Source organism: Ziziphus jujuba, chromosome 4, assembly GCF_031755915.1.
Source record: "Ziziphus jujuba cultivar Dongzao chromosome 4, ASM3175591v1".
NCBI lineage: Eukaryota > Viridiplantae > Streptophyta > Magnoliopsida > Rosales > Rhamnaceae > Ziziphus > Ziziphus jujuba.
In genome coordinates, this window is record NC_083382.1 from 17,350,557 (window position 1) to 17,365,106 (window position 14,550).

The window sequence follows — 14,550 nt, forward strand, 5'->3', positions numbered from 1 at the left end:
ACCATTCGACCTTTAGATGCCAAGGAACACAAAGGGACTTGGCTTTTAAAAGATTAACAACATAAGAAGAATTTGATATGTAATTTTAAATTATATTAATATGTAAACTTTTAAAAAACTAACATGTCATTTTATATGCAAATTTTGGTAAATAAACCTGGTGACCTAGCTAATATTATTCCAGAGCTAGTTATCATTTTAATAATCTAATATCACATAAAATTAATTATGTATCAAATTTAGCAATTACTAATCATAAAAACTTAAATAAAAAAATCAATCAAATTATACAAAAACAAAATATTATTAGTGATAAAATTAATACAATTTAACAGTCATATAGAACGCGTAAAGAATTATACATAACATCTTCCACATGCAAATTATTTTATTTCATTTTATTTATTTGTTAAGAAAAGATGCAAATTGTATTAGCTACTATAAAACTAATTCCTTTTTAAGTTTGAACATCTTTGTTTGGAAGACCCAACGGCTTAAATATTATTATATTAATGAAATTAAACAGACGGAAAGGCTCACACATCAATTAAAATAAATTAAAAATTGTATACTAGAACGTGCAAACGATATATAATTACCCACATGTATAATTACCCACATTTATACTGCATGTGCAAATAATAGCCTGAAATAGCGGTCATATGGAGATTCCAACCTCGATATATACTCCCATCTTATATCCTATTATATTCCACGCTTATCAAAGCCTAGCCATCTAACCCTTTCCTCAATTCTTCACAAACACTCATATTTTTTCGTTGACCAAAAAAGAAAAATAAAAAATGGCTGCTGAAGAAGTTTTGAATCTTTTTGATTCATACTGGTTTGAGCATGCAATTTTCAGCTCCATATCCTCATCACAATCCCAAGAGATCATCAAAGCCAACCTTTCTCGCCAAATCCCGGAAGAAATCCAAGAACCGGAATTTTCTCGCTTGCCAATCATGCATGTAAGATCTCTAAGTGAGCAGCTTTTGGACACCAAAACAAGCTTTTTGTCCGATTATTTATCTCCAAAATCAGTCCTCATCAACACTTCAAAGCTGCAAACCATCCTCTCTGGGAAAGAAGTCGCAGAGTTTTCCGAAGAAAATACTGTGAAAAAAGAAGAGGTAGAAGAAATTTCCATGAAAAAAACAACCTGTGGTCGAAGAATTACAAGAAAGAAAAAGGGAAGCAGTAAGAGCTTGTCAGACCTGGAATTCGATGAGCTTAAAGGGTTTATGGATCTCGGTTTCGTTTTCACTGAGGAAGACAACAAGGATTCGGAATTGGTTTCGATAATTCCTGGTCTGCAAAGGCTTGGGAAGAAAGAGGAAGAAAATAATAAAGAAAAGGGCAAGAAGGAGAAGAATATTAATGATGCTGACTGTAGTCATGTGGTTTTAAGGCCTTATCTTTCTGAGGCTTGGGATGTTTTGGATTATCAAAGAAAAAAAGAGAAGCCATTGATGATGATGAATTGGAGGAAAACAGCTTTGGGTAATGAAATTGATATGAAGGATCATCTTAGGCTTTGGGCTCATTCTGTTGCATCAAGTGTAAGATAACAAAAAATAAAGAGTGCGTTACTCCTTTTTTTATTTTTTCACTTTGCTTTAATTTTATGTTTTTGCTAAATTTGTGAACTTTGTTTAGGAGAAAATTTTTGTACATGTAAATAAAGAAACCAAATATTTATGTCTTAATTTGAATACATTTTTTTTTTGTTTTTTTGGGAAAAAAAGAAAAGAAAAAGAAAAAGAAAAAGTAGTTGCTAAATTCCTCTAGAAATAATGTTTGTAGATAATACAAGTTGGATTTTGATGGTTGATTCATTTGCTTATATCTTTGTTTAAAATATCAAAATAAAGAAAAATAATGAAAATGTCCAAATTCAAAGAGTTTCATTGGGTTAATTGGTACCTTGGAATGTACTTTATTAGTAAATAATCGTGACAATGGGGGATTGGTGTTGCTTCTTGGCAATTCGGCTCCATATTTTTAAAAGTGAAAAAAGGTTGTGAGTGGTGGCCCATTAATAATTATTTTACTTGAGAACGCTCCCACTTTAAGCAAAGTGTTTGTTGGGGAAGGCGGAAAGAAAAAAGAAAAAACACAAAAAAACAAAAACAGTAAACTCCAACGTGAAACGCATTTATTAAAGACGAATGGAGCTTAGTGCTGAGACTATCACCACCGATTTTGGATAAATAATTTCTTCTTGTGCGCGATTATTCACATAATCGACAAAAGAGATACTTTCAAAAAACTAAAAAAATCAAAAAATCAAAAAGTAAATAAATTTGGTAACTCTATCATAATATAAATAATAATAATTATTATTATTATTATTATAAATAACAGAATTTTATATACCAAATTTTATTTTATTTTTATCTAAGGGACTGCCGGATTCAAACTCAAGCAAAAACAGTGAATTTTACTATTGATCTGTCCTCAAAGAAGCAGAAGACAAAAAAATATTGTATTATGTCAATTAGTTGATTTCTACAAAATAAATAAAACACTCAACATATCTTATTAGCTTCCTCACCTTCCATACCAAACTTTTGTGAAGTGAGCAATTTGGAGTCTCCTATTTTTTATTTTTTTTATTTTTTGGTGAATAAAAAAATAGGCCTCCAAGTGATTGTCTTTGGCGCAGACGAGAAAAAACTGTGGACCATTAGTAGATGGGGCTAGATAGCCCGAATAGAAGTTCCCACACCATCTAGTCCATCATTGCATGGCTGTCCCTATCGTCCTTTCTCACAGTGCTTAGAACATGAAACCCACACCAAGACTCAAATGGAACTTGCCAAGATTCGAACCCACAACTCCATGCAAGCAGGTGCAATTGCATATATGGCTTTCAAGGAAAAACATTTTTGAACTTCAGCAATTAGCCGGCGGTTCTTTCAAATACCGGTATATAAATATAACTTCTTTTTTTAACATTTTCGAAACCGACTATTGGTCTACTGGTAAATTAGTAATTGCAATGTCAATTTGACATATATTCTTCTATCTCCAAATACAAATCAAAATCAAAATCAAATTGTTTAAATATATCTCACGATCTTAATCAAGTTCATCAAACGTATGTATATATATATATCAATGTTCTAAAAGGCGGAAAAAGGTACCGTCTAAGCGTGATGCGTTTAGATAGCACCTCGTATAATAACAAGGCTTATAAAAAAAAGGTCAATACTGTATTAACCGCCTAATGCAGGCCTAGGCGCTAAAAGGTGGGAGCCATTTTGTTCAAATTTTTTTTTTTTAAAGATTATTTTTTAAAATAATATTAAAAAACAATTCATAAGAAATTTTAAAAAAAAAATAAAAAAATATTGTTAAAAAATGGAAACTTCTTAAAAATTAAGTTTTTTTCTTAAACAAAAAAAAATGAAAACATAATGTATACGGATTAAAGAATTAGAGAGAAAATTTAACCAAAAGAAAAAAGAAATAAAATAAAGAAATGCTCAAGGTTAAATTAGGGAGCCCGAGAAAAATGATTTTATATCGAATGGCACGAAAGATGAATTAGATGAAGATGTAGATATTGAATTGGAGTCCGATAAAGAATTAGACAAAAATTTAGATTATGATAATAGCTAAAATATGTATTAATCTAGAAATTATTAGGTTCTTGTAGGTTTGTAATATATATGTTTTGAAATTAATCTGTTGTTGGAAACTTAAAAATATAAATTTCCATAAATCTATTATGATCAATTACATGCTAATTCATATTTATTGCACATACAAAGGTAATATAAACTTATATATATTTTGACATTATGAATTATTTTGTTTATTTAATAGCTTATAATAATTAAAATAATAATATAATTGTGAAACGCCTTTTCACATCTATGCACCCCTAGATTCCTAAAGTTTAAAACTTAATCTTACCATCTTAAGATGTTTTATGCTTTTTAAAACACTGATTGATATATATATATATATATATATTATCGATTAACCTTTTTCTCATCAAAATATTTTGATTTTAATAAAATCACCATACAAATCAAGCAACATATTATAAGAGTATTTTTTAAGCAATATTTTGCCAAATATTGATATTCTAATTGTAATTAGAAAATTTTCATGTAACGATGTGTCATCATTAACAGTGATTTTGCAACTTTGATCTATCTGGCATCATAATTATTAATTGATTTTGTTTTAAATCTTTTGTTTTTTTTAAAAGTAAATATCTATGTAGAAAGAAAAGAAAAGGAACACATAGTATTCTGCTGTTTTTTTTCTTTTTTTTCTTTTTTTAATTTTTAGGGGGGGTGTGAAATCATAGTATTCTGCACCTGCTAATTAATAATTAATTAGCATTTCAGTTGCCATACACTGACGTCAATCGCCATGGTATTATACCTGTAAAATTCAATTTAAAAAATTAAAATGCATTGCTCAAGCTCAAACAAATACCATATATATGTCTTCAAATTAAGGCGGTAGATAATAACACTATAGCCTGGTCTAATCGATCACAATTAAATCAAATGGTAAGAAACCATAATTTGGAGGTCAGATTGCTTTAATTTTATTGTTTAACTTTTGTTGAAGGCCGCTCAATTAGACTCGGTCCAATTTAGTTGGTCACATCGAACAAGTTGGCCAATTTGCTAAAAAAACATTGTAATTAAAAACAATGCATTGAAGCATCTCTGACCTATCCATATAAGACAAACGAACTTATCGGTCATATAGGATTTTGTCAAACATTGGACTATTTGTATAAGATTAGACGCTTGATACCCATGCTACTATACAATATAGTCCACACTCCCCACCCCAATTTATCAAGTGTGTATATATATATATATATATATTCAATATTGTCCAATCTCTATCAATTTTGGGTTTGGAACCCAAAATAAAAATATATTGCTATAATATTTTTATAGTTCAAAATATTATAATTTAGCCATTAGTTATATAGGATACAATACAGTTTAATATAGTTTTTTTTTTTTTTTTTTTTTGGAACCAAGAACAGTTTTCATTAACATAAAATTTAGTCAAACTAAAATGCGTAAATATGTTACCACGTACGTGACAATATATATTGATTCTCTAATTTTTTATTCGATTATATTTTTAGATTTTTAAATAAAATAAAGCATAATATGAAAAGGATAAATTTTTTTTTTTATTAACGAACGGACAAAAGTTCACATGAAAAGGACAATTCTACATTTCTTCAGTTTAAATAATCCGAACTTATATTTTCATCTGTCGTTAAAGATATGATATATGTAATTTGGACAATAATAATCCATCTCGTATATATATATATATATACACACACTAAAGTGCATATGTTCTTCTTATTTATATGATCCGAATTTATATTTTCATTCATTCTTAAAATAGTGATATATATAACTTAGATGATATTAATTTATTCAATACATGTAATTTGGACTATATTTGTTTAAATATTTAAGGATGCTTCTAACCTTTTATCAATAAATATTTTTTGAAATGTAAAAAATATATATTAAAAATGCAATTTGTCAAACAAATTTTGTAATGTGAATATGGAATGGCTCATAGGAAAAACATAAATATTTTTTTATTTAGTTAATTTCATTTAAGTATATTTTAGTTTGGAAAATTTATATTTTTTGACTTTCAAACATAAAACGTTCTACTTTTGGTATTCAAGTTTCAATTTGTTGCATTTTAATTCGTCTGAATCTTTTATCTAACAGTAATTAATGGTTGACAAAAATCCAATTTTATCGAAATGAGTGCCTAAATTTGGAGATTAAAAATTTAAAGACCCAAGACAACTTTTCAAAACTACGGAATATTAAAATGCAATGACCTCTTTTTTTTTTTTTTCTTTTTTTTCTTTTTTTTAATGTTTCATCTGCAAACAAAAAATAGATATTAAATATGTGTCTCTTGTACTTTCATTTTAAATTGTTCGTAATTGCATTAAATATGAAAATTGAAGACCATCGATTGTTAGAACTTATATACTGAATGAGTTTAGAAAAAAAAAAAAAATTAAAAACAAAGAAAAATCAAACTACAAATTGCTAAAGTACACTGAGCCAGAAAAGGGTGAAAAAACAAAAACTAAATTCAAGTTGCAAAACAAAATAAAGACTGGCCTGGTTTCGTGATGTTATTCCATTTTTTGTTCAGAATTGAGTTTTTTTCTTTTTTTTTTTTTTTTCTTTTTTTCGTTTTCCTTGTCATCATTCATAATTTAGTCTGATTCAAGTGGCTTCGTCTTTTCGTTCAACCAAGGGTGCAGAATCCAAACACAAGTTCTCCCAAAATACAATAGCTTTGTTGTGGAATCGTCCACTTGGGACACCTAATACATTTCAAAATTCGATTTATAGTTGCAACTGAAGGCTTCTCAACTACCTCCTTGTAAAGTGTTCTAAATAGATGAGCTACCAGAAAATTAAAAATAATAAGCTGCAAATACACAATTCTCAATCCCATTCCCTTCGTTTTATAATTATCCGAAATTGAAAAAATGTATTTAAACTAACTCACACTGCAAATATTTCTGTTTGAATTGCCTTCAATCATTGTCACTAATATTATAATATCAAGCCAGCATCTAAAAAAGCTGACCACTTTTAAGATTCAGACAGCACAGAATAAAAGAACATATTATTTTTTTATTCTTTAATTTCATACACAAAAGAGGCTACTTTACCAATGATCTAACTCAAAAGAAATTCCCACCTTCTCTCAATTATTATGCCATATCAAAATCTAGTTCATGAGAAGCTATTCCATCTGTTTATGCATATCTTCAATTATTGAATGCCAAAAATATGACTCATCTCAAATACTTGCGAAATTACTATCACAATTCTCACATAAATAGACAACTTATTTTAATTAATATTTTTTATAATAATCACATAGAAAAATTGTCTTTTTGTTGAATGGGACTTGATTGAATTGGATTAAAGTCTTATCTAATCAAATTAGATTATACATGAAATAGTATAGTCCATTTCTATCTAGTGCCCCTCAACAAACAGGTACATGATATTGAAGTCATCTAACAGAAAAGTAAGCCCTAAAAGTTAAATGCGTCCAATCAAACCTAGTGACAAGTAAATCAATCTGTGAAGTCAAATGCAGCAGAGACATACTCTAAATCTCTTCTTTTTTGTTTTCTTTTTTCTCCTTTTTTACTTTCTGATTGAGTACTAATACTTTTATAAATTGTTTTATACCATTTATACAGATATACCAAATTGATTTCATCTATACATAATTACATAGATCCCAAATCAATATGATGTTGATATGACTACTTGAGGGATAGAGCTAATTAGCAATTTTTTTTTAACACTTAGAGATTTTGATTAATCGCATCTGAGTGTAAAAAAAAAATATTCAAGGGTATTGATAATTACTGATCATTTTTCCTTCTCGACGATTGTCTCAGGAAGTTTAAAAGTGGGAGGCTTATCAACCCCCCTCCTTGAGTATTCCCTCCATCTTCGAGCCGCTGCGGCTGCTCTTTTTGCTCTCTCTTTCACTTCCTCCTCTGCAAAAATCACATACCAGCTTTTAATTACTTACCGTCTAGGTAAAGTCACTCACCAAACATTCAAACAATAGCCCAAAAAAACCAAAATAAAGACTAAAAGAAGCAGCATCTTAAACACAATGTGTAAATATGAATTAGACGTATAAGCAAGATGTGATCACTCTATTGGCACAAGCATCTGCTATAAATGTTTAAATAAGCTCAAAATAGTGTTGGAAGTATTAATGTAGCTTTAGTTTGATGGTAATGGTTATTGATTATTAAAGTCATAATCACAGCAATCCTCACGTAATTAAAATAAGTGGCTATCGTTCATACTAGTTGATTCATGGTAAATTACATTAAAATCTTTTCTTGCTTGAGACTTTTCAAGTTTGCACTAATAACATTTTGATTTCTCCTGTTTCGAAAATTACAACTAGCACCCTTATAGGAGGTAAATGATATTAATCGAGGGGGTACAAATGAAATAATAAGGGAGGAAGATGATAACTTTTTAGAACTTGAGGGGAGGTTGTTGATATTTTAGAAACTAGGTGGATCAAATTGTATTAAAGCCAAACTTTATGGGAGAAATCATATCAATACTTCTTTCTTTCATTTTTTTTTCCCCCATATGAGACCATGAGAGACAAAAAATAAATTAATTAATTAATTAAAGGTTCTTGAGTAAGATTTTTTCTGGTTGTAAAGAAAGTCTCTGGAGATTTCTAACATCAGAGGGACAAGGCATAAAGGATGGATGACACTCTTCTACAAGGAAATCTCCATCCTCGTTTCTTTTGTATGGTCTTGAAATCTCGATACAAAAATTGAGTGGCATTTAATCTAGTTTATTCAATTTTATGAATTTCTGAAAAAAAAAAACAAAGGAAAAAAATTATAAGACAAGCAGTCTACCTGATTTTTTGTAGTCTTTTGGCGTGCCCCAAAGGTTGTCCCAGTATGATTCAGTTTCATCAGCACCTTTCTTCTTCGCCATCCTTACTTTAGCTTGTTCCTGAGCAAAACAGAGGATACTTATTTGTCATACTTATATCTAGTAACCACATGAAGATAGATCAAAATTCACATTCTTTTTGTTCATAAATTAAAATGTTTATCACAAGTTTAGACTAGCCAACTTCAAGATAATCTATCAGGAGATATGAAGATAGCTTAAAAGCAAACCAAAACATCTTAAATGCTTACTATATAATGGAAAACTTGTTTCCAGATGATAGAACTTATGTGTAATATATTCATTCATCTTTGCTCTGACGAAACCGAGAATAATATCATCATCCTAGTGCTAAAAGTGCAACAGCCCTCTATTCTCTTCACCAGCCTCCAATCTCCTCAAATATTTTATTTTAGCGTTTTGTTCAAAATCATATTATGGTATGTTTACAAGAAAACAAAGCATTCAACAAGTACTGCATGCTGTAAAAGCATTCAGAGCATTTTCTTCTTCGCTTTTCAATAGTATTTAAACAGCTATTTTTATCTTGTAGCAGAGATGACTGGTACATCTTCCATCATATTTTTCAAGAGCCTGAAAACTAGGAAAATCCAATCTGTCATACACTTCTAGCACTCATAATTATCGGTTTTCTTCAGTTGTAAATAATTAATCTATATCTGTGACCTCAAATTTTCTATGGAATAACTTCATTCTTTATCTTTTAACTCCATAAGTTTCCTATAGCCCAAGCTGTAAAGTTTATTTTCAGTAAAACGTCTCAAGATGTTTCAAAGATGTTTCATAGGCTTTCATTTTTAGTAAAGTGTCCCAAGATGTTTCATAGGCTACAAAGTGAATGGACTCCGATGGTTTCTGAATCATCATCATACCAAAAATGTCCATAAAACATTAACAGTAAAGTCTAACGAGGATTACAACTTCCATTTTCAATTACTTTCCTTTTAATCATTTAAGCCTTTAGTTTATATTAGCACCGTCACATAGATGCACTTTAGCAATAAGGCTGTTCTATGAATCCAGGAATTTCTAAATAAAAGCTAGTCATATCATTAAAAAATGCCTCTGTCACATCACCCAAAAAGAAGAATTGTCAACTTAACATGTGAAACTGTGCACCTTGAACACATGCGTTGTGAAGATATAACATCATAAGCTAAGAAGTAACAAAGCCAGAGAGAGAGGGAAACAGAACAAGAAAACCGAATAGTACACAAATTATTAGCCAACATAAGACAAAAGATGAAGAAAAAGTCAAACTTAACATAAGTTCTTACCAGGACTTTTGCTTGTCTTTTTTCCCATCGAGAACTTGCCTGCAATTAGTGTGTGAATGAATAAAGTTGAGCCAGCCAGTGATGGAGACAATAATTAGCTAGCATTAACCCATTATCGTTGGGGAATCTTATAAGAATATGATTCCAATATATATCCAGATAATTTTTGCCACCATGTAACAACCTTGTCACTTCTCAGAAACTGTTTTAAGAACGAATATGAGAGAATCTCCTAATTTAATTTTATCCCATCACTCCACAATGCAACAAGCCAGCAATGAATACTTCAGAAAATAAAAAGAGACCAATAATTTTTCGAGTATTGCAAAAACTTACTATCTATACAACATATATATGTATGTCCAATAAACAGAATTATATGCATAGTTATATGAATACATCAGGTAACATCCTTACCATCCTGAATACATCTGATGATGATCCCATTCCTGCAAGCATCAGTGCAACCTGACATGAAAATAATTATGCATCTTTTAACAGCAGATAAGCATATTTATTTTTATATAATGTAGTATAAAGAAGGAAATTGGCAAAGATAGCTGAAAAGAAAGAAATATCATAGTAATTGTTTTGCAAGAAATATCATAGTAATTGTTTTGCCTTACATTTACTCTTTCTACCCTGCGCATTTCATCTTCAAGCAAGGATAGTTGTGCAGCAGAAGTCCAGTGGATGCAATCAACTGGGCTGGAATAAAAAAGATTATGGCAATTAATTTTTTTAAACCATGTAACCTACAAATTTCCCAGCAGCAGGCACCGGCCTGCAAGTTTGTATCAATACTGCAAATAACTATTAAGCAGAACCCTTAGGATCATTGTGTAAAAGGTGTTATACAATTGCAAGATGAAACTTACCAATCATAATCAGAGTTATAGATAGTACATTTTGTTATATATGTCTATTTTGGCACTAAGCCACTGACTAGTTATTTCAAAATCTCTAGATCAGAATTTCTCATTTGTCACCCAAGTACCCAACATGACTTTGAGCATAAAAACAACGAGCCAAAATTCGTCTTAAGAACTCAAACTTCTATCAAGTTCAAGGATGAAATTTACTTTGTAGAACACTTATCAGGTTTGGCAGCTTTAGAGGGAAAGGAGAGTGAGCCCATATAGCTGGAAATTAACTGGTTCACCATAAAGGGAACCAGAAAATGACAACAGAAACATTATTTAGCCTTGAAGAGATCTAAATAGGACCATTCATACAACCAATCATATTAGATGGAATTCACACTCATCTGAACTATAAAGAATAACGTCATTTAAAAACATAGGAAAACATAGATTGTGTAAAGCCACAAAGACATGTTAACACTATATCCACTTAATGTGCTTGTAAAATAAAATATAAGCACCTCTCCAGATTACAGCCCATAAGAGAGGTTACTAAAAACATATAAGTTATTCGCTAATATGTTTAACTTCAGTATCTGCTTGAAGGAACATTAGGCAAGATTGATAGTGTGGCCAAGCTATATTTATTGTGAATATTCTCCTCATATAGCAATTAATGCTGAATAAAGCTTTAATAGCGTTAACCATGAAGAAGCACCTACCAACTATCAATTGCTTGCTGAACTATTTCTTGTTTCCCGCACTGGCTGTATACTCTGGCTCTTCCAAAGTCATCCTCAATTTGAAATACATCTGAAGCCACATTGGTACAGTTTTTACAGCCTGCAAAGAAAAAAAAAAAAAAATATATATATATATATATATATAAGACCAAAATATGAAAGTAATCATGAACTGCTGGGACTATGTGGACATAGCTGCTCCATTTTGATTCAAACACAGCATCAAATAGACAATTAGATTCTGTTATCAAGTTGAGTAGCAATCAAACTCAAAAGTTTAAGAAGTGAACCCACCTATTTATATCATACCAATAATTTAACACAATACAAACTTAACATTATTTCTAGAGAGAAGATTAACAATTAGAAAAACAAATCCTGTTACAATTACACGGAATATCATTTAAAAAGTATAGGCGTAGTCAAAAACACCATGCATATTTAAATAAATAAATGTTTGAAACCCTTACCAGGTTTCATATATGTCATTCATGTGCCTTCAGAACAATTAAGTATCAGATCAACTAACATGTTGAATATGATAACCACTTTCATGTATGTTCCCAATTATCCTGAAGCTTGTTTATGCACATAGGAGAGAAAAACATACCGATGCAGCTAAACTCATCAACGAATACGTGATCGTTCGGGCTGGAGTCGTCTAGAAAAGGATTGATAGCCGTCAATGCATACCCATGAATCTCATCATAAATCATGCGCTGCACAGGGTCACTAAGTACCTGCACCGCAATAGTCAATTTTTAGTGAAAGCACAAAAACAGTATCAAAATGGAATACTTGTTTCAAGCTCAAACCAGTCAATTTTCAATGGGAACCCACCGCGTAGACTTCATTAATGAACATGCAGAAATTTGTGGTCTCTGGATCATTGCCGCTCAAGTCCGGATGGCAAGCTTTCATACAATTATAATAAGCTTTTTTTATCTGCTCCGGCGTGGCATCTGGAAGCTAGTAATAGACCATCCAATAATCAGACATACACAACTATGACTAAACACTTCATAATAATCAAACAAGGAAAAACTAAGGACAAACATTATACTCATAAGAAGTAAATCCATCTCCGAAATTTAACTTTATGTGAAGTTGCAAGCAAAATTAGAACACTACATTCATATGGTAATCATCAACAGTAACGAATTGTTTATTTTGGGTAATTTAATTGCAGATCATGTCCATTCATCTATAGTTTATATATATATATATATATATACACCACAATGAATATCGAAATGGAATGGACTTATTTCTGCTTATGAAAGGTGTCCTAAAGTTTTAAGAAGCAGGAAACTAGATATGAGTAGTAATTAGTGTCTATTTGTATTTTGTCCTACTACATTTTCTCAGAAACTAAACAGACCCAAAGTGAAATTTTCAAAGCATTACCAATCCCAAAACCTCATAATAGTCATCAGCAACAGCATCCGTTAAAGTTGAATCCTTGGCCGCAACCCTGAGTCTGCCACAACCTCTGCGCCTTCCACCATGACCCATCAAACTCAAAGCACTGCTATTCCACGCCGTGACACGCCATGGACTTCTTGAGCAAGAATTCAACAATGGGTTCTGGAATTTGAGAGCTTCCGCACAAACAGGAGACAGTACAAGAGCCATTGGAGGAAGCAAACGAGCTTTGTTTCGTTACGGGTTAATAGCGTCATATTATATATATATATATATATAAATATGTGTGTGTGTGTGTGTGTGTGTGTGTGTGTGTGTGGAAATGAAACGAAACGGATGGAGTTGAAAGGAGTGAGATTTTTTGTGGGGGATAATTGAATTTTCGAAAATTTTGAGGCGGAAGAAATTTTGGCGTGAAAGGCACAGATGCTGACATGGCAGATTCGGAGCCAAATGTTTTTTTTATTATTTTTTTGTTTTTTCTTAGAATTTGGACGAACCTAAAGATGAATCTAGTGCGGGAAGGAGTCAAGCCAGTGCATGTTTGGCACTTGCATAGCACGTGTCATTTCGTAGATAGATATTGCCTCACGCATGCAGCTCTCTTATTTTGTCTGTAGCCCGCGATTGTTGTTCAATCAATAGAACTTACCGACCTCTCCATTCATGATTATAATTATAGGTGGAATTACTAATTTATGTTATTTTTTATTAAAAATTTAATATGGAAAAATAATTTTTTTATTTAACTGTCATTTAAAATGTTAAGAGAGTATATAATTTTATTAGTAATGATAATATAATATTTATCATGTAGTATTATCTTATTAGATTCATCTTTTATGGATTTACGATTAAAAAAAAAATTCAAGTAATAACTTATCTATTACTTATGTGTCATATAAATTTGTTAATTTATAATCATGAACATCTATTAATTACGTGTCATATAAACTTGTTAATTTATAATCATAACAATGTCCTATACTATCAAAATAAAATATATGAATCATATATAATAATTTTTTTACATACCCCTTTTATAAATTGTCTATTGCACAACATCACCTATGCAATGATCTTTTTTTTTCTTTTTTCCCCTTACTTTCTTTCTGAATCTAGGATATAGTTTATCACCATTAATATCATAACATATTATTTAGTAAACATGATTTTTGTGGGAAAAGAAAAAAAAAAAATTGGTGCCCTTACTATTTTTCTTCTCTTTTTTGCTAATCAAGACAATCCATTAATCATGAGAGATGAGAGAAAATGTTAACGAAAAATGAAAATAGGATGCAATTTATGGAGATTGTGATGCCATTTTTGAAATTTAAGAAAAAAAATAAAAGGTTAATTGCTAAAACAGCCATGTATTTTTTTTAGAACAATTTCATCATTTCACTAATTAAATATATATATATATACATATATATAATTAAATTCACATCAAAACAATTTTATTATTTTAATATTAAAACAATATGACAATTTTAACATTAATTTTTTTTATTAACTTTTAAACCACATCAAAAATTAAATTTAAAAATTTAAAAATTATTAAAGTAAAGATTCAATAACACACTAAAATCCTATTAAAAAAAATAAACTCTATCATAACCAATTAATTAATAAACATATAAGAATATTTCATTTTTATCAGTTAAGTTTCAGGTAATTTCGAAATTATCCCTCAAGTTTTACAAAAATC

At 30.1% G+C, this 14,550-nt stretch overlaps 2 protein-coding genes across 3 annotated transcripts; one reads left to right on the plus strand and one right to left on the minus strand.

Annotated features, from left to right (window-relative positions):
- The first annotated feature begins 460 nt into the window (after positions 1-460).
- Positions 461-1,904, plus strand: LOC125421964 (uncharacterized). Its single transcript, XM_060816511.1, has one exon. The coding sequence runs from the start codon at positions 804-806 to the stop codon at positions 1,569-1,571; it is 768 nt and encodes a 255-aa protein (XP_060672494.1). The 5' UTR covers positions 461-803; the 3' UTR covers positions 1,572-1,904.
- Positions 1,905-5,983: 4,079 nt separating this feature from the next.
- On the minus strand, positions 5,984-13,093 carry LOC125421982 (chaperone protein dnaJ C76, chloroplastic). Of its 2 annotated transcripts, XM_048466966.2 has the most exons (10): positions 12,822-13,093; positions 12,255-12,383; positions 12,025-12,154; positions 11,394-11,514; positions 10,435-10,516; positions 10,226-10,276; positions 9,809-9,847; positions 8,471-8,570; positions 7,434-7,567; positions 5,984-6,364 (listed from the first exon to the last, which is right to left on the minus strand). In XM_048466966.2, exons 1-9 carry the CDS (start codon positions 13,047-13,049, stop codon positions 7,437-7,439), a joined length of 1,011 nt encoding a protein of 336 aa, XP_048322923.2. In that variant the 5' UTR covers positions 13,050-13,093; the 3' UTR covers positions 5,984-6,364; positions 7,434-7,436. The 2 variants fall into 2 exon arrangements, with proteins under 2 accessions (XP_048322923.2, XP_015901044.3); XM_016045558.4 differs by lacking the exon at positions 5,984-6,364 and having other exon boundaries at positions 7,164-7,567.
- Between the last annotated feature and the right edge of the window lie 1,457 nt (positions 13,094-14,550).

What these genes read in the sequence shown, in the direction of transcription:
- LOC125421964 (XM_060816511.1), top strand. Translation starts at nt 804, where the DNA reads ATGGCTGCTGAAGAAGTTTTGAATCTTTTTGATTCATACTGGTTTGAG.
- LOC125421982 (XM_048466966.2), bottom strand. Translation starts at nt 13,049, where the DNA reads ATGGCTCTTGTACTGTCTCCTGTTTGTGCGGAAGCTCTCAAATTCCAG. An exon ending in CAGCAAGCAATTGATAGTTG is followed by an intron (nt 10,517 to 11,393) that starts GTAGGTGCTTCT and finishes TTTTTATTCCAG; the next exon opens with CCCAGTTGATTGCATCCACT. An exon ending in CATCAGATGTATTCAGGATG is followed by an intron (nt 9,848 to 10,225) that starts GTAAGGATGTTA and finishes CACTAATTGCAG; the next exon opens with GCAAGTTCTCGATGGGAAAA.